Here is a 27,650-nt window from a genome sequence, read left to right as displayed (position 1 = left end):
TTGGGACAGAGAGAGACAGAGCATGAACGGGGGAGGGACAGAGAGAGAGGGAGACACAGAATCGGAAACAGGCTCCAGGCTCCGAGCCATCAGCCCAGAGCCTGACGCGGGGCTCGAACTCACGGACTGCGAGATCGTGACCTGGCTGAAGTCGGACGCTTAACCGACTGCGCCACCCAGACGCCCCAATGCCCTCACTTTTCAGATGGACACGACAGTGTGCTGAAGAAAATGGATGATGGGTTCAAGGTTGGTTGTAAAATCCCCTCCAACCAAGGACCATTCATACAGTATGTGCAGCATCTCCAGGAACAGGTAGCCTCATCCAAGGAGTTTCCGTGAAGCTCTGGATTGTATGCGAGTGACATCCTTTTTCCTTCAGGATGAAACCATTGTTTTTTGTTTTCGTTTTGTTTTTTCATTAATTTATTTATTTGGAGAGAGCAGGGAAAGGGCAGAGAGAGAGGGAGAGAGAGAGAATCCCAAGCAGGCTCTGCGCTGTCAGTGCAGAACCCGATGTGGGGCTTGATCCCTTGAACCGCAAGATCAAGACCTGAGTCGAAATCAAGAGTCAGACACTTAACTGACCGAGCCACCCAAGTGCCCCCAGGATGAATTCTTAAATGATAACAAGAACCAGAATCCATTCAGTCTCCTTGTTTTAAAAACTGGGAGTCTTGCTCAGTTTTCTCTGCAGACCCTGCTTGTGCCAGGTTCAGTAATGTCTGTGTCTCTGTGAATGTGGTTCCAAAGGTTGGGAGAGGACCGTAGCCTCACTGGAGCAAGCGGACCCAGAATCCAAAAGAAACGCTATGGATTGTTAGTGCTGTTAGTGCGTTCTCACCCAGGGGATTTCCTTTACCGATTTGTCTCACTAGAGCTAAAGAGTCTAGAGAGCTTCCTCATGCCCCCACCGTCAAAGGGTAAACATCCTGTGAGTGTCCCTGGCACACATCCTGGAAGTGCTCCCTGGACAGGGCCCCCCTTCTTCCCTGTAGCCCCTGTGTCGTCTCCAGCCTCTGCCAACCTCTGGCCACTTTTGAGGCTCTTTAAGGTCATTGCTGTCAACTTTCAAAATGTTTGGAATGTCTCTTTGACCTAGGTTGGTCTTTGGAACAGACTCCATTGAGAGTCCTGGCTGGTTTTGGCAGCTTTGGGTTGGGCGGGGGGGGAAGGGGGGGTGCCTTTCATCAAGGCCTCATGATTTACTCATTACCTAAACCCAATTTCAGCAAAGCATGCAGTCCTTTTTACCCGTTTCAAACTTCTGGTGGTGTTGGCCAGTCACATAGTGTTCTTGGAAGACTGAGGAGCTGTATTTAGTTCTCTCTGCCTTATATTTCATGGGGTCCCAACTTTCCCCAAAGCCTGTTGGTTTAGTCCTACTGTCCGTGTCGTCTCCTGATGGCCCGTATGCTTCCCAAACTCTGAAACTGGAAAGTAGCCACTGTTAACCTCTGAGGTTTTCTGTGATTTTTTAAACTGGAACACACTTTACTTGAGACTAACGTGTGATATATACTCTCAGACTCTCAACTTGGTGGGCAAGCCTACTGGGTTTCCCAGCTAGAGTTGGCCTGCCTGTAGCCTATTAAGAAGTCGACCGAATGTCCCTAAGTTACCTTGCCGGGTGCATGGAATTGATGAGGTTCGGCTTTAAATGCTTTTGCTTTGTCCTTGGCCAGGTTACAACAGCCCTTGTTTCTTTTGCTCTAGGTATCATTGGTGGATTGACCAGTGTGATAACCTCAACAGTGGAAGGAGTGAAAACAGAAGGGGGTGTCAGCGGTTTCATATCTGGCCTTGGGAAAGGACTCGTGGGCACTGTAACTAAGCCAGTGGCAGGCGCCCTGGATTTTGCATCAGAAACAGCCCAGGCGGTGAGAGACACAGCCACTCTCAGTGGCCCCAGGTCAGTGGTCACGGAGGAAGTCGCTTTTGCAATTTCCATCCCAGATATGCTGCCTCTCCTGATCCATGCTGATGTGTTTAATCATATACTTTCCACCTTAATGATGTGATTTTTTTCAAACTTGAATCCGTGTATCTAAAATTTCTGACCTGCCTAATGTAAATATGTGAAAATAAGGTGCAAACAGCGGGCATGAATCGCTTCTCGGCCTTTTGGCTAAGATCAAGTGCAAAAATCGGGCATGAATTTTTTGAGAACTACGTCTGTATCTATCCACCTATATCTGCGTCTGTCATTTACGTGTATATAAAATATTGGTTTCTTCGTTAGAGGGGTCAGAAATGGAATTGCACCCTTACAGATCTCCCGTTCACCAAACGAACTAGATCCCCATATGCCCACTAAGAGAACTGTGGGGCTGCAGGCTGCATCTGGCTCCTGGGCTCCTGGCATGGTTTTAGGGTCCCTGTCGTGCAGTTCCCCATGTGGCTCTGCCCTTTCTCCGTTCTCCCTCCACTCGGACGTGCCAGCCAGCCCCCAGCCTCACAGAGGAATTCCGCGGGCAGGCTGGCAGCTTGGCTGTGGGATGCAATCTTGCCTTGATGCCAGCCAAGGTGGGAAACCGGGGGCAGCCCGTATGGCTCCACATCCCGCAGAAGCCAACTGCTTTAGCACAGCTCCTCGTGTCAGTCGCCTATTTGAGCCTTCCTTTTTCAGAGTGACTAATTGGGGATCTTATCAACAAAGGGTATAATGAATGTTACAGTTCCCAGCCAAGCTGGCCGCCACTTAAGCCCAGAAGGATTTTGCTGCTCCCCGGTTAATAGATATTCCCCAAGTGAATTAGCGTGCCCTTTTAGAACGCCTCGGGCCTGGGCCTTATCCGCACCCTGCCGCTCCCTCGAATAGGATTTGAAGTGAAATCGTCCCCAATTAAAGTGAGTCCATTTGTCTGTCACCAGAAAACCTTCCTGATGACACATTACTGCAGGGGAAATGCTGAAGATTGTGGACTGGGCCCATGTAATGCGTTCTGCCAGAATGTCTTCCATCTGGAAGCAGCTGCTTTTTACAAAAGGATCTGTAGCGTTTACTTTAGTTAAGTTACATTCTATTCTCAGATACAGAGCTAGAGCAATCCTGGAGTATATTTTGAAGCATTTATGAAGGTGGGGGGAGGGGCAGTAGGGAGGCTTCAAAAGTATTTCCAGTTTTTCTGCGTCTGCTGGAAACCCCAGAAGTCTACCCCCAGTATTTCATCAGGACAGTAAGACCTGATGACCACATGAGTAAAAGCAGGCAGCCCCTACGAATTCCAAAGGAACCATCCTTATTCATAAAATCCCCAGGTGGTCAAGGGATTGAGTGTTTGTTTCACAAGGGGTCTGAGGTACGTGTGTTTAATTTTTTAAATTTCGTTCTGTGCTGGGAACTTCAATGGTGTTGACCAGAAAGAAATGACTCGAATTTTCTACGGTGTGGAAGTCTTGGTAGACCACAGCAGGGTCTACTTCGTGTCACCGATGTATCCCGTCAGTCATTCGTTTCTAGTCAGTAAATACCAATGGAACATTTTCTAAGAACTCAGCGTTGGGAACGTGGCAGAGCGCAAGGCTGGCCCTGCCTTCAGAGGGCTTACAGTCCAGTGGGGAAGCAAACTTAAAACAAAAATCATACAGTCATCCTAGTAATCACAATTTGTGAAAATTCTGACAAATGGCACAGGAGATGTCCAGGGTGCTGTGAGACTGTGTCATTGGAGAAGGCGCAGGGGAGAAGGAGGTCGGCTAACCTGTGGTCCATGGGGTCAGGAAAGGCTCCTCTAGGGTAGTGCTGTTTAGAAGTCCAATGCGCTGTGCGTTGTGCCCCGGGACCGACCCCCTGGGAAGTGCTGGTCGGGATGAAGCCTGAAGTGGATGTGAGGGTTGGCCAGGTCAAGGGAAGAGAGAATCACATTCCAGGTAAAAGGGGTACAGGAAACTATATGACTTGCCTAAACACAAACAGTAGCCGGGCATTCTAATCGCAGTTTGGCCGCAAATTTCCCGGAACACCTGTCTTCGTAGCCCTTCGCTCCCAGAACAAAAGCTATGGTGGGAAGCGAGGAGCGCCTGGGGACATGGGAGCTTCAGTGAGGGGGAAAGAAGCTTCTGCATCTCCTCTCCGTTCTCAGAGGAGCCACGAGCAGGAGAACCACGGCCGAAGTCAGCAGAGGTGCGCAGGGCACGTGCTGGACCATCTAATGGGAGCCTCGGAGAGCTTTGGCCCTTTACCCTTTATTGCACTAAAAAGGCATTACAGCTTCTGCTGAGACACTTGGACCAGTTTCCCTCCATCCATTTGTCTAGGTCCCAGAGTAGGTTATTAATGAGGATCTGTGTGTTAGAGAGAAAAGAACACTTCGCCTGGAGAGCTGTAGGTCTGGGTCCCCACCCCCTGGTTAGCTTCGGGCCCTTGGTCAAGTCTCCTCACCTCCCTAAGCCTCAGTTTTTTCATCTATAAATTGGGGATAAATATACCTGTCTCTTTATTCTCTCTCTCAGAGGTCTGAAGCCCAACCAGAATTATTTTAATGTGGCTGCCATAAGGAGCTATAAACTGCTGGACGACCCTATGTTTGAAAGTCACATTAAAAGAACACAGATTCTTGCAGGTGGAGAAATGTTCCGGTGCCTTGAGGGTTTGTTCTGATGACACCGGGATCTCTCAGGAACATACTAATTCTACCACGGGATAAATCACCCCTGTTTCTTGGAAGTGAGTTATAACCATCTCCAACCATCCCAGTCGACTGAACAGGATCCAGGGGTGTTACTCAGGGTTTTTCCCCACTGTTTAGACAACAGGGACTAACAAATGATTTGAAGGGATTAGAAGTGAGATTCTGACCGAGGGCTGACCTGAGCCCAGGGACCGAGCCAGGAATAGAACCCAGGAGTCCAAGAGTTCTGCCTCTGAGTCTGCTCTTGGAACGAGCCTTTCTGCTTCCTTTGTACTATTGCGTCCAAGTGAGGGCTTAGATCTTAGCATCTATGTTTTCAATGACTCAAATTTTAAGCAGATGATAGCAAAGTAAGCCATAAGACTGCAAAAGAATACTCCTGCCAGTAATCCATCTGAAAAGTGGCCTTACAGGAAATATTGGCTCCTTTTCGTGTTTATTTGAACATGATTTTATTTATAGGGAACCTCCCCCCCCCCCACACCCCGCCTTGAGTTCTCTCAGATTAAAATACTTCCAAGTTCTTCTCCTTGGTGGAGTGTGCAGGCATTCCACAAGGACAGTCACCTAACTTTCCCCCCCAAGTTTCCATGCAATCTAATTGTTCTTGGGAAGGCAGGTGGGGGCGGGGGGAGAAGAGGGCGGAGGACCGCGCAGAGCCCTTGGCCTCCACATGAATGTTGTAGACCAATATCCCCTGCTGCATTTGTTAACTGGACAAGTATGTGTGGTTTGGAACCGAAATAAGAAGGCTTTTCCAAGGCAACGTTCTGCTGGCTCAGGTTGCGTCTTCTCGTCTACGTGTTGGGCCACATTTGTCTGTTCCCAAGTCAAGTTTATGAAAGTGGCACAGATGCAGCCACACTCGCCGTGCCACGGGAGCCATATAGAGAAGCCCAGCCCCCTTCACACATGGCCACGCATGCCCTCTTCCTGCATGTGTGGTGGTAACTGATGGGAGCCCTTGAAAAGATACTTGGGTACAAAGCCACAGAGACCCGGGAGCAGCCATTTCACAAGAGAAAGTACAAATAACGCTGAAAAGAGAGGAGTGTTGGACTCTGGGCTATGTATTTGCTTGGTTGTTTCTCTAAATACCCTCCGTTGTAGGCTTTGGGTTACAGGACATTTTAGGAATGTAGCAGATGAAGATTTATGAAGCCGGGTCCTGAGGTTTCCTCCAGAATATTTCTTCACCTTTTTAGTCAGGACCCCAAATGGGGAGAGAAGCGGGAGCTGGCAGAACTTGAAATATTTAAACGAATTTAGCAAAGCTCAGGAGTGTCAGAGCTTTATCTCCTTATTTAAGTTAGATAAGGAGGAACGGGAATTCGAAGGGTAATGATAGATTGACGTTTAAGAATATAGCCATGAGGACTCTGAAAATGCTCTGGAATCCCAGGACCCCTGTGTTGTGCACGTAGATGTAAATTCCAGTTGCTCTGAGAGCTTTTGAGTAACCTCTGGGTTGATTTCGCAGAAAAGATTGATGGTGGGCATATTTGACCTTTTCAGTAAAAACACTCTCAAGACACCACCCAAAATTTGTTCAAGACACTTTCTGCCAGCGGCCTCCCGGATATGAAATGGACGTAGATTTTCTTAAGGAAAAGTCCGTTTTTGTTACAGTGTTTGCTTCTTACCTACGACTCTCCCGGATCGAGGGGAAGACTGTCTTGGGTCAGCAGAGCCTGAGTGCAGTCAGGTTGGACAGGTTGGGAAAAAGTCCACAGAGGGAACTTGGCAAATGCTTTTACTACTTTTCCATCCCAGTTGGGAAATACTGCTTGTAATTCTCCTATCCACGCATAACACATCAAACGGAATTGGTTTGAATTGAGACTCGAGGCAACTTCCCAAGATTAAAATCTTCACGAAAATCAAAGTGGTTATTAGGATACACCAGGGCGGTCAGTTTTTCCCACCAGTGTCCACCTAAGGCAGAGGAGAGTGGACTTACGCCCCGTGTAGCTGGGGTCAGAAGCGAGCCCAGGACTGTTTGGAAAGCTTCTGTTTCATCTTAAAACTAAACGAATCATACATTTTATCGCAGGTTTGTTTTCATGACTTAATGTTTTTAGTTGCCACCTCGTAAAATCAGCCCGCCACAAAGGCGCACCAGGTCGTCCTGTAGCAACTGCCTCTCATGCTCATTGAAGAACTCCAAGAGAAGCCTTCCGGATGAGTCCTGGGGACCCTAGTAGCACTGACGCAAAGACAGGTGTATTAACACAGTGAAAAGCTAGAGCCTAGTACATACTTGACCCTGAGGCTCTGCTTCTGATCTTCAGCCGTATCTGTCTGTGAGCTTGATAGCTATCTGCTGCTTGGGGCAGCCAGGGAATCGGGTGATATGAAGTTTTATCGTGAGAAGGAATTTGATTTTAGTGAGACTGAAGAATGATTGCTGTGTCCACCCAGAGGGAAGGGGCCGTTCACACCTCTCCTCTGCTGCCCAAGGGCGGCACATGGGGCACAGGGCGTAGGGCAGCCAGTTGCTTATCTTCTGCTCACCCTTGGGTGTGTGTGAGGTGAGAGCCATCTATTCTCATTTCCCGATCTTGCCAAACCAGGCCTTTCCAGAGAATGCCCAAAGGTAGATGGACTGTTTTCTCACTCCTCCTGAGCAACCCCCACGGGAGAGACCGCTTTCAGAGCTACGTTAGGATGTAGGATACTCTCACTCGGGTCTAAAATTAAGCTGATGAAGTTACAGGATAAGATATTTTTCAGAAACACCCTAACAGTCTTTCATGCCTTATAAGTTAAAATTCCTCTCACAGGAACACAAACAGAGAGATCTTTTTTTTTTTCTTCTGAGACTAACATCTTCCCTCTTGCTGAACTGTAAATACCATACTCCCCTTTCACTCAAAGGCTCCAGATGATGCCATTCTCATTATAACATAACTTATGGAAGGCTCAGATCTGTTGCTGGGGAAAAAAAAAAAAAAAAAAAAACGGAAACCTGCACACACCTATCTGAGAAGAGACTTTTCATTTCTGAAATCCCATGACTCATTTTTATGCAAGATTATCTGTTAGGGGGGAAAAACACTTTTTTGGTCATGGTACATTATAACCGTTTCTAGAAAGGAGTGTCTATTTTTTGCCATTTTTGGCATGCAGACATGACTGACTTCCTGGAAACGGCACAATCCTGCTTCCAAAAGCAAAAATAAATTGGATTTAGGCATGTGCATCCTTAAAGTACAATCCTCATGTCTCAACCAGCAGGTCTTTGCTGAAAGAGAATAAAATGGAAAGTATAATTGCTTTCTGATTTTGGTTTCTTCCATTTAAAAATTAAAGAATCAATCTAACCATTGCACATGTGGAGTCCTTTCCTCGTTCGGGGACTTGATTTGTGCAACTCTGGAATGGCTGCATTTGAGATTTTGGGTTTGAACTTCAAGAGAAACGGAACAGTGTGTTTCTTCCTGAGAAAAATTTGTATTTTATGCATTAGAGAAGGATGAAAAGTCATATCCTGTTTATAGAATTCCTCTGTAAAGGTGCTAAGTGCACTTACTTTTAGGTTTTGATGACTACCCTGTGTCTTTAATGGTTTTCCCTTACAGAGTTGTCTCTCTTTGCCCAGCAGGAAATTGGAATCCTCCTTAAAGAGGGGATCCAGGTTTGAGTTCAGATCCCCTGCTCCCAGAAAGCTTGAGTGTGGGATAATTCTGAGGCACATAGGGGGCCAGCAGACCAGGAGGGGATTGAAGACTATAGTGTTGTGTTACAAGTAAAAGCTTGTAATCTTTGGGGGAAGAAAAGGTAGGTTTGGGGGTTATAATTAGCCCAGAGTTTCCTTGCCCCAATACCTTTATTTAGTACTCTTTTGTCCGACTGCCTTACAAAGACAGATTCTTGCCAAGTTTCTCACTTACTTGTCAAGTGGGGGAAAAATAAGATTGAACTTGCAAAGCATTTTATTTTTTTTATTTTATTTTTTTCTAATTTTTTTTTTAAATTTATTTATTTTTGAGACAGAGAGAGAGCACGAACAGGGGAGGGTCAGAGAGAGAGGGAGCACAGAATCCGAAACAGGCTCCAGGCTCCGAGCTGTCAGCACAGAGCCCGACGCGGGGCTCGAACCCACAGACCGCAAGATCATGACCTGAGCCGAAGTCGGACGCTCAGCCGACTGAGCCACCCAGGCGCCCCGTGAACTTGTAAAGCATTTTAATCACAAATCCTCTGCAAAAAAAAAGTTTTATTATATCGGGCTTATATAACTCAAATTTGGCTAACAGTGTTACTAAACTATATCCTTAGTGGATTTGCTTTGCTACATAGAGGAAACGGATTGCTCATTAGCACAAGATTTGTCCATGTGGGTCCTTTCAGAACAGAGGCTCTCAAAACATGGCTTGAGGACCCCTAGGGAGGCCCACTTTCCCAGGATCCATAAGGTCAAACTTACTTTTATATATTTATATAGGAATCCGTACGTGGGTAGTTAAATAACCCTGTGATAGTGATATTCTCTAACGAACATACAGTGGAGTTTTCCAGAAGCTACACGGTGTGTGATACTGTGCACACGGATGGAGTGTACAAGCAGATAAGAAAATGCAACTGTTTTCTATTAAGCAAGACTTAAGGAGATTTGCAGAAATGTAAAACAATGCGACTCTTCACACCTTCTGTGGCTCCATGAATATGCCACCAGCCAACAGATACCTGTGCCTGGTTAATTTCCTTGACAAGATGCTCTATGTGAAAACGTGGTGATGATCCATCATCCTGCTGGGAAATAGCGCCAATCGCCAGTGGTGGATTAATGTGGATTAAACTGCAGGAGCCCCCGTGATAGGATGCTTCACCTTGGCTTCCTGCCGACAGTTGTCAGCCCTCCTGGTTTGCTCCTGACTTTTACTGGGTTTCTTGAGGTAACAACTGGAAAGATTTTATTACATACCAGAAAGACCTCTTACAACAATTTACCTAATTTAGTCCTTCACCTTAACCTACCCTCCCAATAAATTTTAACTTCAGCAGCATGGTGAGCAAGGAGCACATTACTTCAAAGTGCAAGGCCCGTCTTGTCAAAGGCCGCTGGCTCCCGCTAGCACTGCCCTCAGCTCTTTCAGGAAATGGAGAAGGTATATCTGGGTCGCAGTTCACTTGGGCAGAACCTCAGCTTTCTCCCCTAGCGAAGCTGGTGGGGCAGGACAAACCCACAGTATTTGGGTAAGCTCCTTTGAACTCTCTGTGAAAAGCAGTTTTTATGAGGCAGTTCTGTGTTAACACCAGAGGCCGCCCCTAGTAGATTCCACCCAAACGTACTTCAAACGTAGGTGACGCCAGCGGTGACACAAGCGTCATCATAAAATCCCGGGGACTGCAGGAAACTTCAGAGGAGAGTCAGAGCCGAACTTCGCTTCTCATTATGAGGAGGATGGGCCCCAGGAGTCCTCGCTAACCCTACTAGCTTAGGACTTGTTGGATCCAGTGGAACCTCCCTGAGTTCTGCCAGGATCGACACAGGGCAGAGCTCCTCAGTTCCCTAGACTTTCCAGATCTACCCCGGCAGCACAATTAGGGTGACAGTGACTGGCACCTGCCCACCTCCTAAGGCGTGAAAGGCCAGCTTACCATGTTTTCATATCCCTCGTGAGAAGACGAGAGCCTCTAAGAGTCCGTGTCTTTGTTTGAATTGTTGAGGGGCCCCATTGATTCAGTTTAGCCAATTCTAAATGTGTGATACTCCGATCCGATTGCTTAATAAACATGCTGGTTCAAGTATAGGCAAACTGACAGTAGAAATTCATTACTTGGGGGGCGCCTGGGTGGCGCAGTCGGTTAAGCGTCCGACTTCAGCCAGGTCACGATCTCGCGGTCCGTGAGTTCGAGCCCCGCGTCGGGCTCTGGGCTGATGGCTCGGAGCCTGGAGCCTGTTTCCGATTCTGTGTCTCCCTCTCTCTCTGCCCCTCCCCCGTTCATGCTCTGTCTCTCTCTGTCCCAAAAATAAATAAACGTTGAAAAGAAATTCATTACTTGGTTAAATATTGACCTCCCACTATGTTCCAGGCCTATAATAGGTATAAGTGCCAAGAATATTTAAATACTTGAGGACAAACTGCCTTGAAGAATCTTCCAGATTCTTGAGAATCACCAAGCTGTTTGTGCATCAGTATTCTTAAATCGGTCTTGCGTGTTCAGGAGAGCAAGTTTCCTCTAGCTTTCTTAAAGTACCCCTTTATGAGGGTGACCTGATTTCCTGTTTGTTCTGGAAAACCACAAAGTTGAATTTGTGTTGCAGTGGTGTATACTGGGGAGGCTTGGTTAGTTACAGGCTGTTTTTCTGGCTTTATTAACAGGTTTATCATAGCTCTTCCAAAACTCTCGAAAGATCTCCACTCTTTCTGCCTTATATGTTCTTACCAAATATTATATAAGTTCGTGCTATGACTTTGACCCTCATTGCCTCACTATAACACATTTTTTTTTGTCTTCTCAAACTAAATTTTATTTTGTCAAAGTAAATACGTGTCCGTACTATTAAAAGTCGAAGGCTTCTACATGTCTGAAGATAAAAACCAGCAGCCTCCTGCCTCAGTTTTCCCTGCCTCTGAGACCTTGCTCCCCCAGAGGCAACCACTTACAACACTTTTGGCTGCTTCTTTGATTTGTAGGTATTTACCTCTATGTTTCTTTAAAAAAAAAAAAAAAAATGCTGTTTCTTGATTTTGTTCGACTTCTTATTACTGTACGTACATACTCCCTCCCCCTCTTTTTCAGTATAGTTATATTGGCCTTTTTGGGCAAATCGGTATTCAGTTTTTACACTGCTGGGACTATGTCAACAGTATTCCCAGTGAAGCTACCTAGGTTACTATGATTATGTTTCCTTTTTGGTTTCTTTTTTCTCCCTGGAGTTTGTAACTGCTCTGACTCTTGTTTGCTTAATTTGCTACATGCATATTCCCACTTCTCCTCAAGCTCTTACTTTCAGCTTTTTTTTTTTTTTTTACTGAAAAGTTAGTGACTCCCTAAAAAAAAATGTGGTTTTCTATCTGCCTATCGCTGATTTATCCGCAAACTCTTTCTGTATGTTTCAAAACGTATGAAGCAATTTGTCGGGTTTATGATTTTTCTGGTAGGTGCTTCCCCTGAGTGCTGCCTGCTCCCGCGTGGACCTCCTGCTGTCTAGAAACCACAGGGCTGGTGCCCTGCTGCTCCTAAGTTTCCTTCTCCCGTTGGTTTGGTCTTTCTCTTTCGTGAATAGAGACAGTTCTCAGGTGGTTGGTGATTCTCCACTCTCTGTTCTGATCCTCTTTCAAGCCGAGGCACCGACAAGCAGCCTGGGAGCCCCCTGTGGGGCCTGGGGCCTTCCTGTCTTGTGCTGAGGAGGAACAGGCTGACGGGGGTGAGAGAGGGGCCCGCAGATCTCCCTGCTGCTTCCACGGGCCGGTAGCCAGTCTTGCTGTTTGCAGCACCCTGCCACACGGGGCCTGCCTTTGGCCCCGGAGCCCCAGAGCTTTTGGTGCCCCGTCTTGCCGAAACCTGGTGGGCTTTACCGTACTAATTAATCAGCCTGCCGCTCTGTGGCTCCCACTCCCTCGGGCTTACATTTCAGCACCGCTTGTCCGTCTACTCCTGCGCTTCTGAAAGAGTGCTGACACCTTCTCTTTATCCTTTTGGAGTCGTGCCATTTGTATCCCTTTGCTTCCGCTTTCGAGGGGTCTCTCGACTCAGTCTGTCATATTTAATCAGAAGCCCTATCGCGCGGACTTTTCACTAATTCATTCATCCCTTCTTGATGTCCTTTCCCCCTCCGCATCCAGCCAGTAGCTCTGAATCCGTGTGGTTTGCCCGACATCCATATCCGTGGTTTCTGCTACGACCTTCTTTAAGTTTGGTGGCATCAGGAAATCAAACAGTAACGTGGCTGCTGACTGTTTTAGACCTTCACCACGAGCCAGGCACCGTTCTGTGTAGTTTCCACGTATTCCCTCCTTCTACAGCAACAACTTCTGAACAGCGGCCTCTTGGGCGGCCAGTGGCCCTTCCTTCCCTGGAAGCCTTGGAAGGCGCCTGGAGAGAAGGCTTTGCTACTCCCAACCCCAGCCTCAAGTCTGGGCTTGGTCTTTAATCTCTCATTCTGTGTGTCGTAAAGAAACAGGTTGTAGAAGGCTCTTGTCAGATCCCAGGAACATGAAAGAAATAGCACACCCCACGGTAGTGACATGGCCCTGTCACCACCCCTCGTGGAACCATAAAAGCTATTCAGAAGGGCCGGCAGCTGGTGAGCGACTGTGCTTAGATCCTGGGTGCTGATGGGTGTTTTGTAGTTTCCAAGGGAAGTTGCTGAAAGTTTTCTTATCTCGACACTCCAAGGGCAAGAGGTCTTTCTTCAAAGAGAAGCGGTCATTTCAGAGAGAGATGTGGAAAGAACATAAAATCACAGGTCTTCCCCAGTTCTGGAGAAGAAATGGGAAGGAGCACTGTGGCCGCCCCCGTAAAAAGGAACCAGGCGGTTACGGGAATCAGGGAGGGCTTCCCGCAGCGTGGTTTGGTCCCTACATCTGTCCAACAAGGTCAGAGGGCCCGCGGGGAGTCGGGCAGCCCCAGCTCCGAGGCCCTGCACTGCTCTCTGTCAGCTGTGGCCTGGAGCGAGTCCCTCCCTGCTTCCTGTCTCTGAGGTGAGAGTCCTGTCGCTCCCGTGGGATGGTGGCATAATGGCATCCCGTGGGATGGTGGTGCTCACGTGGAGGAGGTGGCATAATGCACGAGAGCACCTCGCCTGAAGCGGTGTGTGCGGTCGGGGCTCGAGAAACGGCGTCGGCGTCCGGGCTCTTTCTGAACACGGATGGAGCGGACGCGAGGCGGCGATGACGTCTTCACTGCTCGCACACACCGTACCCCCGAAGGCCCACTGGCCACTTGCTCTAGTCTGCGAGGCCAGGTTCACCTGCTCGGTTGGGTGTCTGTCCTTCCTGGTCTCTTTCTCCGCACAAAACAGACCGTGAAGTTCAGGCCCACAGACCTGTGCCCGTCACGCGGCCGAGGTTGCTGGGCGGAGGCCCTCAGCCTGGGCCCTCAGCCTCCGTGTAGGAGAAGCCCTTTGAAAAAGGTGTGCGGAGGCCACGAACTCACTCTGAACCCACTTGTGAAGAGCAGGTGATCCCAAACTATTGTTAGTGTCTGCTGTAAATGATATGCCTCTGGGTTCGAGCAGAGTTCAGCCAGAAGCCCCACATGACATGGAAATCTGTCCTGGAGCCAGGTTTGTCGGGTAAAAGTTATGTAGCGAATGTCTCCAAACATTGGCATCTGTTGTCTGCCGAGGCTGGGGCGACCGGGAGTGATGGAGTGCTTGTGGAGATTGGGACGGGGCGTGCGACCCCGTGACAGCTGACAGACGCTTTCGGGCCACTGTTGCTCATCCAGCTCTCTTGATAAACAGCCTTGAAAGCATTACGTGGTTTGGAAAGCATTCCTCAAAAACAGTTATACTCTCCAGACGCATGACAGGCCACCGTGAAGTTTTGTGGAAGGGTTTTGAATCGTAGAATCGGATCCCCCTTCGGCGGGGCCGTTGGAACGGGCGAGGGCTTATCTGCGCGACTCCCGCCAGGACGGCATCACAGCAATGTTATCGTGTAGGTCGGGGTCCCCTAGTCTGTTAAACAAACAAGAGAGTGCTCTCGGGGTCAGGGCTAGAGTTGAAAAGGAAGAACTCTTTTCTTTCCTCTCTGGGTAGATGCGACGGGCCCCTCGAAACCTCGCTTTCATCGTGCGCCCTTCATTTCGTGGCTTCTGCCTAAGGAAAGAGACAGGGCTTCGGGTTATTGTGCAGCTTGGAGCCTTTCAAAATGAGCTTCCTCTGGAGCATAAATGTTCGTTTTGTAATGCATTTCAGAGCACACCTTCCCAGCTGTCCTATTTCCAGAAATCTAGCTCCCGTTGCCTTTTGCTCCTCCTCGCAGGGCGAGAGGGAGGAGGGGGAGGCGGCTTGCAGTGGGTGGCGTCCGTGCCGTCGCAGTTCATTTGGGACTTAGACTCCTACAGAACTCGTGAGGCAGGCAAAGTGCTCTGGCGACCCATTTTGTCACAAAACTTTTACTGAATTCTAATACACCACAGGTTGGTTTTGGGGGTTTGTTTTGTTGTGTTGTGTTTTTTGGTTTTTTCGTTTGTTTTTTGCTTTGCTTTGTTTTGTTTTAAGTTTGGGGATGGCATTCACAGGATTTTATTCTTATTCCCAAAATGCAGTGGTGGTGCTGACAGAGTAACATGGAACTTCATTCTGATTTATCATGTTGAAGTGACAGCAGTTCACATTCTTTTAATCTGTCAGTGTAGGATCAGTTCCTCCTTGACTCGAGTCTCTGCGATCAAAATAACCTATCTGGATGTTCCCTTTGGGTATTGGAGGCAGCATGGCCTCTTGGCAAGAGGGCAGGATCATAAATCATGAGACCAGAACCCCGAGTCCAGCCCTCACATCCCTCTGCCTTGTGGCCTTGTGCCAGCAGCCTCTTGTCCCCTCCTCAGGCCAGTCTCCCCACCTCTGAGGGGGTGAGGGTCGTCCTGGCCTGGTCACATCTGCCTGGCCGAGGTGAATAGCTCCCTGAGGAATGGCGCAGAGGGGGCTGGCTCTTCTTCCCCGGCTGGCTTTGCCATCACAGAGGAAGCTGGGCATTGGGACAAAGAAGGAGCTCAGGCAGGACATACGAAAGCTTGATAATATTTTCTAAAAATAAAAAGGCAGTAGGTTAATCTGAGGCAGTGCCGTACCTAAAATATTGCTGAGCAACCCTTGGCCCTAGCCTGAACCCCAGCTGGGCTTAGCACTATTTAAGTTGGTTACATCTAATCCCCCGAAGGGTTGAATAAGTGGCCCCAGACATGGCAGGCTAGCTCACATGGGGGCAGCATGTGAGGACAGCCTACATAAAATGTAACTTCCAGGCAAACCCTTGTAAACAGACTGCTTCCCACATGCTCCGTCGCCATAGAGGTACTAGAACGTTACGCAGATTCTTTTAGCGGTTGCCCAAGGAAGTCGGTGTTCAAGAAAAGCTCTTGACGGAGGCCATTTTGCATCAAGAATGGATTGGGTGTGGTATGAAAAAGCAAATTCCAGAACATTCCTCTTTGGCTCCCAAACTAGGATAAAATTCGTCCTTTTTAGGCCCTGCGTACGACATAGAGTCAGTGGCGGGGCCCCGTAGCTTGCGAAGGCCGTCCGGAAAGCACACAGGAGAGAAGTGTGCGCGGCGGTGAGTTGGCTGCTGATGGCGGCCCTGGGCCCGTGTGGTGGCTGCTGCTGCCTCCCACTCGTGAGCAGCTTGCGTCCCTGCACTTTTGAAGTCAGGCCCCTTTGTTTCCTTACGATTCTATGTCCCCAAATACAGTTATCAAAGTGACCCGGAGACAAAGTCCCACAGGAAGTGGGGGCATCCAGGTCACTGTTTATGGAGCTCTCACAGTCTATCTTGGCCCCTAAGAAAGTCCCATTCTCGGCGGTGGGTCTGGTTTTCCAAACTTTAATATATCGGGGAATCTTGACGCATCTGGGCTCATGATGGGCCAGAGTGAGTCTTCAGAAGGCCGCCTGCTATGCACCCAGCAGCCAGTGGAGACCGGCCTCACTCGCAAGTGTTCATGTAGCCTGTGTGATAACGTGGGCGTGTGCAGGTGCTTTGTAGACTGCCCTGGGAGACGTGAGGTGTTATTAAGACTTCACTTAGCCCCGAATTCATATGTGAATAACTAGAGGCAGATTGAATGGATTTCACATTTTTCTTGAGAATTTCCTAAATTAGCCTACCTAACTTTTTCGTGCCCTTTCTCTTTCCTGACCTAAGTAGCTCTCTGCAACCTATATTTTGTACAAACCAGGACAAATATTATACAGGAAAAGAAGAAGTACCGCAGACACCGGGATTCTCAATAGCTAGAGACAGTTTTCTGTGATCCATTCATTCCATGGCACCTCCTATCTACTACCAAAAAAAAAAAAAAAAAAAAAAGAAGGTGCTTTGGGCTTTGGAATGACAAATTCATTAGCTCAGCTCGAAACATCAGCATCGTGGACAAGGAAACCTTTGAGGAAAACAAGAATGGGTATACAGTTCATTCAGAAAGACCGGGTTAGTTCCGATCAGGAGGCACGACTTGCACCTTCAGGCTGAACCCAGACTCTCGTCCAGAGCCTACCACCGGCCTCACTGGACTTCATCAGGGACACCTGCCTCTACCCAGAGGTGGAAAATACCTTTGTGCATGTTGTTGCTAGTGTGGGATTTTATTTTTAAACAAACGTGGGCCCTAGTCTAGTACTGCATAACAGTGGCCAAAACGACCAAGCTGGCAGGAAAGCACTCAAAAAGCCAGCAGTGACTCCCCTCAGAGGCTTTCCTACCTGGTCCTCTCAGCGTGGCTTTGGTTTAGTTTTGGCTTGTTTTTTTCCCTCTTCCGTTTCCTCTCTTACTCCTCCTTCCTCTGTTATGCTTAGACTTTGGTTAGAAGAGTTCCGCTGATCATCATTCCAGGCTGTCAGTAGCCTCATTTAGAGGTGGGCCCACTGAGGCACAACAGATGCTAAACCATGGTGGTTCACACGATGAACTGTGGGTTCACAGCTCATCCCCTTGGAGAGCCTGGGTTCAGCTCTGGCATGACCGCCTTTCTGGCCCTCAGACGGCAGCCTCTGGGGTGAGCCGCAAATTCCGGGAGTGCTCTCCTCTTGGGATCATCTCTAAACCGAGGTGGAGGCCTGTCCATCGAGCTGACGGTTCAGCCCTTTGAATACGAATCAGCTATTGAAGATGGAGGGCGAGAGCAGACTCAGCAGGGCTCATGCACGGGACCTTCTGTTTGATTCCATGAGACCGGATCCCCCTTGGGCGCCTCACTTCCGTGTAGGCGCGCACACACGTGCACATTCACATACCGTGCTCACGCGTGTGAGTTCACTTTTTTCTGTATTAATATTTAAACTGAGCGCAGCCACCAGGCAGTGTCTGCATTCCCGTCCCCCGTGGCACCCGGGAAGAAGGCAGTAGGGCAGCAGAACTGGGGCTCCTTTTGACGTCTCGGCTGTACGAAGGGCAAGCGAGCCCCCACGGTACCCCCGAATTCACGAGTTCGCGCGGAGGTGCGCTGCGGGAAGAGCTGGTTGCTGTGTCCCAGACGGTTCGTCAGAGATCAGACTGAAGATACTGCTTTTGTGAGAACAGAGTGCACTCATACATTCAGGAGCAGCTCCGGGCCTATATGTAGGGCCCAGGGCCTGCTGGGATGGGGTTTTACACTTGGGCTGTCCTTTTGCCCTTCCACTGAACTCTTTCATTTCAGTCATGAGCAAACAGTCAGTGCCTGAACTAACAACCCTGCCGTCTTCCAAAGCACGGCTCGCTTACAGTACCGAACAAAGGGAAGGAGGGCCGCGTGGGCCGGCCCAGGCCAAGGAATGCGGCTTCAGGGTTCTGCTCCATAAATTTAACCAGCACGACGAAAAGGAGATAATATGAGCCTTCGTGATGATCTGAAAGGGGGAGGTTCTGTGTCCCATTGATTGCGGTCTGGCCCGGTGCCAGGCCCAAGCCTGACCGACAGTTGAACCATATCGTTAAGGCGTGTAACACAGCTCGAGTCTTGTACTGCCGCCAACGAGTACATGTCCACAGGGCAAACGTTTATAAGGAGTCGAGGCGGCTGTCCTGTTTAACCCTCTCACACCGCGTGTAATAGATCCAGCTGCCACTCAGAACTTGCCCATCGGGGGTCACGCAGGAAAGCCTGCACGTTTCTGCTCTTCAGACGGAGCTTCTCGGGACCGGGGAGAGGGAAGAGACGCCGTCCAGAGAGGGTTTCCCTCCGGAGAAGCAAAGCAGTCGGTCTCCCGCCTTCCTCCAACCCCCCCCCCCCCCCCCCCGCCATCCCGGCCAGAAACGGGACACCGTAGCGCTTTATTCGAAGTAGCTCTCTGTTTGCAGTATAATGTTGCCGAAGGAAGCGGGGCTGACACCACAGGAAACCTAGCTGTCTCCGAGGAGGCCACGCTGGCGGCAGAGGCGGTTGGACGCGGACGGCAGAGCGTGCTCCTGGAGCTGCTGCGATTCGGGATGATTCTGTTTCCCTTTCCCGCTACGCAGCCTCCTCGAAGGCTGCTGATAGCCTCACCTTCTGGCTTTCCAGAGCCGCGCCCAAATGCAAAACCAGAGCAGGTGCAAGGCTGTCCCATGGGGTGGCCTGTTAGCCCCGAGTGCTGACTGTCAAGAGGCAGGCCGCCCCGGAGGGCCTCAGTCCCCTCATCGGGAGGGCGTGGGGGAACGGGCACCCCATCACATCACAGCAGGGCCTGCGGGCGCCTGGCTTGTCGCGGTAATACTGCACCGAGTAAATGGAAGACAGACAGGGCTCTGGGTGTAAGTAGTGGGAAGAAAGGCACTGTCTGTGTTCAGAGGACCCTAGGAAAACAGTGGGCTAAGGGGTAGTTTAATCCCGCCCATCCTTTGGCCAAACTGGGGACCTGCCCCTCCTTTGTCCACACCATCCAGCAAGGCAGACATTTCTGTCATTCCCAGGGAGCTTGTCTCCAGGGGACAAGGCATCGTGGGTGGATACCCATGTCCCAGCTGACGGTGCTCCAGATGCTGAATGCTTATGTGTGCCACGCACTGTTTTAAGCATTTTATTTTCATATATTACTGTCCTTACTGTTTCATTTTCACAACAACTACGTGAGGTGGATGCTTCGTTTTCCCCACTTTACAGCTAAGAAACATGAGACACAGAGAGGTTACGTGACTGGTCTAAGATCTCAAAGGTAGTGAGAGAGGGAGCCAGAATTTGAGCCCTGGCAGTCTCAATGCAGAACACACATTCCTAACTTCCGTGCTGTTTCTGGGTCATCTCTTGGTCTCTCCCACCCAAAGACCTCATGACTTAAATCTGAGGCTTCTCACCAGCATTCATGACCCACTTCTTTTTGCTTCTTGGATATGGATACGGAGAGAGGGAATAGGGTATCTGCCTCAGACCCAGAAGATATGGGAAAAGATGCCAGTGCAGGTGTTGGGGGAACGGGGTGGGCCGGGGGGTAGTTTCTATAAACTTTGGGTCCCCTGGTGTGAAGGATGCTTATCACATTCACTCCACCCCAACCAGCTTAATCCAGAGACGGTGCGAGAGGACCATGGGAGACCCTAGCCAGCCAGTGCCCATGCCTGGAGAACTTGATCACTGAGCTTTGTGTCTAGGAGCTGTGCTGTCCCAGAGCCTCCTTCCTGCGCCGCCCCCCGCCCACCAGTGATAAACGACTGCAGCCTCCCAGGTGCAGCATCTGTCACTTTCACAAACTAGCCATGATGCCACCTGGCTCCACCTTGTCTTTGCTCTGCCATCCAGCAAAAGCTGTCTTCACCAGCTGGTCACCTGAGAACTCCAGCTGCTACACAGTACAGGAAGCCTTGGAAGGAGACTGAGTAGGGTGTGCTCAACATGCGGTAACCTCCTTTCCGTGGCCAAGGAAGGCTCCTGCTTACTTTGGTGCTGTGGGGCCTGAAAAAAAAAAAAAAAATGCTTTCGGGAGTAGGAGAAGCACCTGAATGGCTGGGCAGCCCTGCGGTCATTGGATTCCATTTGATCTTGCTTCTATGGTCAAGGTGCTTTAAAAGCCTAGGTAGAACCAGCTTACGGTGTGGACTCCTGAAATGATTGCTAAACCCAAAGTTTAGCAGACCCTGGTACTGGATGTCTCCTAATGGGACACCTGTTCAGAGGTTCTCTTTGTCATGTGTTTGAATGCATTTGGCATCAAGGGGCCGTGCTGTACCTGGTCTTTTGAAATATCAGAGAGAGATGCTAAGGGTTAGCATTGTAGGAAGAAATTCTGCTTTTCTCAGTTGTTTTTGTTCTTTAACAGCGATCGAAGATGCCATGAGGTAGCCAGATGATCCACTAACTGGGATTTATAGAAATTCTTACCTGCAAAAATTTTAAGACAGAGAGAGTACTTGAAAGTTTCAGTGCTTCATGTAACATGCAGAAGGAGGTCTGGTCTGAGCGTTTGGCATCTAAATGATCTTCTGGAAAGGGAAGGATGAAAAGCAGCTGAAGAATCACCTCTTGCCTGATATGTGACTCAGCCTCCTTTGTGGCCTTCAGGGTTGTCCCAGGCCTGCCTGCTGCTCTCCATGCAAGGAGCTTGGTCTTTGGAAAACCACATGTCTTCTCTCACTAGCTGCCTCCACCTCGAGGTCCAGAGGGAGAGACCACCCTCAGCCGGCAGGAGACGCTAGAATAGACATTTCGTGTTCGCTGTTGGCAGAGTAGGGAGGGTGCTGTCGCCTCTGCTCTGGGTCAACTCCCAGATGCACCTGCTCTTCCCAGAGGTGTAGGGAGGCTCAGACAGAGGGGCTGGTGCCGACTGCTGATGGGTCTGTGCTTCTCGAGAGCCTGTGTCTCAGTGCTGGGGGACGGGGCGGCGGCGGGGGCGGGGTGGGGGGGACCATTTGCAGAAAGGCGGGTGGGCTAGACTAGATCTGAGAGGACTTTATTCTGCTGACCCCTCTGTGTGAAAGTGTCTAGTAGCTTCTTTCCCCACTGCCTCCTTGGCTCCCAGCAAGCTCTAACACATCTTGAATCCCCATTTTTTCTAGTCCTGTAGAGGCAAGCCCCAGTCCGACAGTTCCAATGGATTCGGTCTTGTTGGTTCTTGTTTCCTAGGAAGACAAGTACTCTGAGGGTTTGGTGTTGACTTGGCCCAGAGGGGGTGCGTCTGATTTTTATGAAGGCACAGAAATGCACCTGAGATGACCCCACGCCCTTTTCTTTTCATTCTCACCACCTGGACCATTAATTCTGCTCTCAAAGCGGGTGGGGGGGTGGGCGGGAAGGAGAGCATTTCAAAGCAAAGCTGATTTGGTCTGTGAACCAGCTTGTCTTCTAGGTTGTACTTCACCCTGACGAGAATCAGAAAGGACAGTCTATAAGCCCCCGAAATGCAATTTCCAATGAAACACGAACTTCACTCTAGTGGCTCTGCAGCTGGAGAGCCTCGAAACCAGTTCCAGATGTTCTCTCTCCCTGTGTTGGCTGCAGGGGAATGTCGGGCAGGCTGGGAGGCAGAGTGCGTTTGCTTTTACCCGCTCTCGGAGTGCCCCCTTTGCAGTCCCTGACTCGCCTCACAGGGCTGTGTAGGGAGAGTGCGGTGGGCACCTGGGCCTCGGCCCGGCCTGCCAGCTCCCACTCATCCGCCGGGGCACGCTGTGCCGAGCCAGCCGCTTGCTGCGGGAGAAGCCCTCGCTCTGCTCTCCAAGGTCAAAAAGCAAGATAGGGCTGGAAAAGTAAATCAGGTGGGCTGGGAAGGAGGCCTCCTGCCGAGGACCCTCAGGTCACCAGAGCAACACCGCTGGCCCTCACCCCATCCAGCATAGGGTGGGGCTGTGCCGCCCAGTGTCGGAAGAAGTAGCGTGGACAGTGACGGTCAGTTCGTTGTCCCCTTCCTCTTGAGAACTCTCCACGCGGACTGGCCCCTCAGCCACAAGAAGCCATCCCAGACAAAGCCTGGCCCTCGTGACTCCCTCTCCGGTCTGCCTCCAACCCTTGCCTGTGTACAACATACGATGATAGAAGTCTGTGCGCCCTCGTGCTCTGCTCTTTTAAGTGTGCGTTAGACATTTTGGTGTCTGTGCCTCACTGCGTCCTGAATCGTCTTCTGAAAGAATAGCTCTGTTATCTGAGTTCAAAAAGATGCACAGATGTGAACTGTTGTGAAAATCCAAACAACGCATGGGCACGCACAGTGTGTGGACGTTGTTCCAAGGCCCTCGTGCAAGTTACCGCTTTGTGGCACACCGGTGAGCTCGACACTGTTATTCCCATTTTAAAGAAGAAAAGAAGAACTCAGTTGCCCTGGCCATTGACAGTCGCCGAAAGGTAATAGTGGTGACCTTGGCAGATTTTCTGTATGCACGTATAGATGTGCGTGTGCGCACGTGCGTGCGTGTGATTTTACGTGAGTAGGAGCACCCGTGCTCACAGCTGACCTTTTTCACCCAACGGTGACTCTGGGACATCTTCCCGTTCCAGGAGTTAATCATCACTCTTAACATTTATATGATATTAAGTTGCAAATGTGCCATGGTATCTTTACCTGTCTTGAAACACATTGCACGCTGCCTTCTGGGAAGTTGAAACTCTCTGTGCTGCCACCAAGTGCTTGAGAGGACCCGTGTCTCCTCACCCCTGCCAGCTCTGGCCATTTACTCACTCAGAATCCAGCCAAAAGTTTTATGAAGGCAATGTTAGACTAAGAGCAAGGCATCGTTCCTCTTTTTGGTCCCCACCGATCTGATCCGAGAGAGCGGATTTTCCACGTCACTGAGTGCCTTTCTTTGATAATTAGGAGTGTGGAAGCATCTCTTCTTACTTCAGTTGGCTGTTTGGATTTCTTGTTTTGGGAATTATCTTTGCCTGTTCTTCACCCCAACCCTTTTCACAGCTCTTGAGATCGAAGTTTGTCTCCCTTTTTTAGTGTTTGGCTTTGTCTCCTCCCAGCCTGTCTCGGCCCAACCCTCCCAATAATTGTCATTTAATCTGTTTCTCATCCATATTAGTACAGATCTTTCCTCCAAATATTAATGAAATTGAGATTAGTCACTGTGTGAATCCCTGTGAGTTAACGTCTGCACCTTCACTTTATAAAAGGAGAGCTGTCACAGCTCCAGTCGGGTGCTTTAGCACCGAGAATGAGGCTTCAGTCAGATGGTCTAGGATACTGTGTGGTGTGGTCTGCTAGCCGGCTTTTACCCTGTGGTTCGTTTCTTCCTGTTTCTTAGTATTTGATTACCGCCAGCTCCTGTTGTAAAACGTGGCAGATTAGTACTGATGCCATACCTTGTTGTCTTAAGAAAAATCTTGCTCCGCTTGTAGGCCGGACACTGCTTGAAGCCAGACCTTCCCATCATGCCCTCTGTCTGTATGGTACCAGATGCCCTTAGCTGTCTCCTCACCGATGCAGTGTCTAGGTTTCTTCCCCACCCATTTCAGGGATGTCCATCTTACCTTCCCAACTGGACTGTAACCTTCCTGAGGTCATGCTTCTGCCTTCTTTGGTCTTCCTCTAGGATCCCCAGAATGCTCAACCCAGTGACGGGTCAGAGTATTTATTAAAGACATTTTCATCAGCACTCACAATAAGTTGACCGAGTCCAGGAGAATCAGAAAGACCCGAGATCAAGTTTGGCTTTGCCACTTGGCAGCTGGATGGCCTTAAGCAATCTTGATAATCTCTCTAAGGCATGATTTCCTCCTCCATGAAATGGAATACTAACTTCACAGCTTCCTATAAGAATGTTGTGACATGAACATGCCCCGTGTATAGTCCACACAATAAACGCAGCTGCGTGGACATACCGTGGACTGTGGCGGCCCAGCAGCCTTCACTCTGGTGTCTCTCTCACTTAAGGTCGGTGGGGAAAATACAGGTAGAAGAGAGCTGGTTGAGGCGGCGACACACTAAGTTTTTCCGTGGAAGATCCTTAGAGGCCCTTGTGCTCCTCCGTTGAAAGACTCGTTGTTGAGTCTGAATGTGGTTTTTTCCAACAGGGAGACTTATAATCACTCAGGGACTCAACACGATGCCACAAGTTTAAAACATGCCGGTGTCTCTTTTATGCTGTGCCAATTTTTCTTAAAGGGAGCATGCGTGCCTGTGCCTACGCGTGTGTGCATGTGAGAGAGAGAAAGGCTTGGAAGAAAAAAATATGGCGTCCAATTTTGCCTGGTGTAACAACTGTCATCTCTGGTAGCCTCTAAGCATTTTACCAAATGCACTTTAATTGGTTTCCTTCTGTTCTATTTTTATTTTGTAGTCATTGTAATGTATATGGAGCCAACTCCTTCAAATGAGACATTTGGTCATTAAAACATGTTATTTAGTGTAACCGCCACGGGCCCAGCTTCAGCAGCATCGAGGACGACGAAGGAGGGGTCCGAGTGGTTGTTCTCCCATGACCTCACCACAGCAGTCACCCGCCGGTCTCTACCGCGCATGTGCCAAAACGGAGGCCACCGGCAGCCCCGTGTCGCCTGCATCGCGAGCTTGGCACATGCACCTCCCAGGACCAGCTCCTGCCCCTCCCTGCCTGCCTCCGGTGGCCCTCAGCCCTGCTGTGGCATGTGGCACAAGAGCCCCGCTGGCCCACGTCACCCCTGTGTGCTGATTAGACAGGAATCCACAAATCTGTTGAGTGCATGTTTAATGTGACACAGATGTGGGACATATTGCAGATCTTTCTGCTTTACAAATTTTCAGCTTTTTGCATTTCATCAGTGTTGCTTATTATTTACAGAATGTAACTTGAGACAGCAGAACAGATTGTAATTTTTGAAAAAAGGTTTTGGGGGGTGATGGGGCCGCAGGGGATCTGGGAGAAAAAAATCCAGTAGTGTGGAATGTTGTTTGCTGTCCAGACCAAACAAACCAGTTTGCCAAGGGTTGATGGACTATGGCAATCAGTCCCATTCATGTTCGCGCTGGCAGCATTTAATTGTAAGGCAGCGTGACCTTCTTATCGCCAAATAAAGAACAGTCTTTTGTCACCAGGTTGAACACCATGGCACCAGGTAGGACGTGTACCTTTTGTGGAGGCCCCACAGGGTATCACCTGGCTGCTAGCTTGTGTTCTGCTTCCTTCCTGTCCAAAGAGGAAGGACACCACTGAACCCACTCCCCACTCAGATACATGGATGTTCCCCTTGCCTTAGTCCTCCTCTGGCTTTATACCCAGGCACTGTAGCAAGAGCCCGAACAAAGAAACACCTCTTCCATTGCCTGAAAACTCCAAGATATTCTCGAGGGCACCGGAATGGTGGGCCAGAGCCAGTTTGACACAAGTTCAAAGAGAAGGTGCCATCTCTTGTTTGTAGAGGGCAGATCTGACTAGAGGTGGTCTTGGCTTCTGAGAAAGCTCAGCCATAGGTTACATTTGATGGCAAACAATAAACAAGCACCAGCCGGTCAGCAGGAAGATGAGAAGTAGGTGATTGATTGGCTGATCCCTTTATGTTTCTAGGTCACAAGAGTCTCAAACTTGGGACTGCGCTAATGAGAGCCATACAGCAAAAATCCTTTGAAGGGGGTTCTCCTTGGAACTTGAGCTAGTGCAGAGAATCGGCCATCTCGGTCAGCGGGTTCGGAGCCGCGGAAGTGCTGAGTGTCGAGACTGGATTAGACTGGGCCCCTGAGCAACTTCCAGAATGCCAGGCCCCACTCTTTTTCTCTGCTGGAAAAGTGCAGATGGTGCACGGTCCCCCGAGGCCACCAGGCAGTTATCCAGTTGCCGCCTGGGAGAACTTGACCGAGGCAGTAACTTTGTAGCGTGCCTCCGCGAGGGAATGACCTGCATGCCTGTGCTCCGGGGGTTCCTGGGTTGTGACCAAGTCCCGGCCTTTCTCGGGCTTCGACTGCCCCTCCTCCACTCCCTTGGCTTCGGCAGCAGCAGCCCTGGCCGTTCTGCCACCGGTTCTGACAGAGTCTTGTGGCCACCGGTCCGCTCATTTCTTATGTGTGCATGAACATGCATTTCAGGTACTGTTCTAGGTGCTGGGGTACAACAGTGTGTAGAACGGACAAAAAAAATCTCTGGTTCCACGTAGCTTCTGCTCAACACCTCCCACGCCTTCCAGGCCCCCTCCCTGGAAGAGTTGGGTGGCTGAAAAGGGGGTGTGTCACAGCTGGCTCTGTGAACCCTCCCGGGGCCTAGGAGTGTCCCTCTGCCACCTCAGGTCCAACCTCGGCCCGGAGCAGAGCCTGTTTATCCCTGGGAGTGTGGAGGCTGTGCGCAAACTTTGATTCTCGCGACCGCCGTTCATCTTGCGTGTCTTATCCGTTTTTGAGGCTTCTTCTCCCATCCCCTCTGTGTCCTTTTCCACCTCACCCTCTACCACACTCTGGTTGATGGTAGAGGAATGTCTAAAACTTCCAACCTGGATGAACAGGTGGGCTAGAATAAAGCAGACAAATCACAAGCAGGCCCCTCGGTGAGCTGCGGCACCCCGTGCGCGCTCCGCCGTGGTTGTGAGGAGGGCCCTTCACACAGGAGAGCGGGAGGCCGCGGCCTGAAGGCACGTCCCCTGCCCCTCATCAGGGCAGCTCTGTTTTCAGGGATTGGACGTATTCAGGTTCTCTTACAGACTTCATTTAGAGAGAGTGTTCCGCCACTAAAAATAGCTTCTGAAAATCTCTGTTTGGATGAATTTTATTAATGGCGCCCTTCTAAAACTATCAATTCCAATTGTAAGAATTTGACAATTGGTGTAGTTTATTGAGCTGCTAGGTGGATTAGCTCTAGTCCTTTAAGGACAGTTCTTTAAGCACACAGGGGGCCTGGGGTGGCCAGGTGAGTAAACACTCAGACACTAGTTCCTTCAGCAAATACCTGTGCATTCAAACATTTGACGTACTCCTTGTGAATCATTCATACACACTCAGGAAATCATGTTTCCGTCGTGTTCTTTCAGGCTGAAATTTTAAATCTGAGTTTTAAAAGTTGTGCGTTTTGGTATTTTCCATTGACTTAGCGCCTAAGAATTCTGAATAAGGGTAGGAGAGAGGGGGACAACTTTTCTGAGTACCTACTCTGTGCCAGGCTCTTTGCTCTGTGCTTTTCGTATGTTATTTCAACGTCACCAACCACGTAAGTACCACATTCCCATTTCTTGATGAACAAACGGAGACTGCCAACTTTTTCGAGATAGCTCAGCTGATAAGTGAATGGACTGGGATTTCAGTCTGTGTTTGTCTTTTTCCAAAGCCTTACATTCCTCTCTCTAACACCATGCTCCTAAATTTCATTTCTCTTAAAAGAGATCAACTTTTGGGAGAAGGTAGATAATGTAAAGATTAAAAGAAAGAAATTGTGTCATCATTTGCCAGAAATCAGTCTGAAAATATCTGGCTTATTTGGTTTAATCAGCTTATCATTAGCATTTGCACTCAATAGCCACAAAATCAAGTTTACCAGGAATTGTGTATTTTGGCCCAGG

The 27,650-nt window shown here is 49.5% G+C and overlaps 1 protein-coding gene across 2 annotated transcripts in view; it reads left to right on the top strand.

Annotated features, from left to right (window-relative positions):
- LOC124514737 (vacuolar protein sorting-associated protein 13D-like) overlaps positions 1-27,650 on the top strand; it is a 49,988-nt gene that overhangs the window by 1,679 nt on the left and 20,659 nt on the right. For both annotated transcript variants that reach the window (XM_047082975.1, XM_047082974.1), the window contains exon 2: positions 1,717-1,912. In XM_047082975.1, the coding sequence (XP_046938931.1) occupies positions 1,717-1,912 (196 nt within the window). The remainder of the gene's footprint in view (positions 1-1,716; positions 1,913-27,650) is intronic.

This window comes from Lynx rufus, unplaced genomic scaffold, assembly GCF_022079265.1.
Source record: "Lynx rufus isolate CCGP_SWC_20201006 ecotype Redwood Valley unplaced genomic scaffold, mLynRuf1.p SCAF_2, whole genome shotgun sequence".
NCBI classification, from domain to species: Eukaryota; Metazoa; Chordata; class Mammalia; order Carnivora; family Felidae; genus Lynx; species Lynx rufus.
Note: the sequence above shows the minus strand (reverse complement) of the source record. Positions and strands in the feature narration are given on the sequence as shown.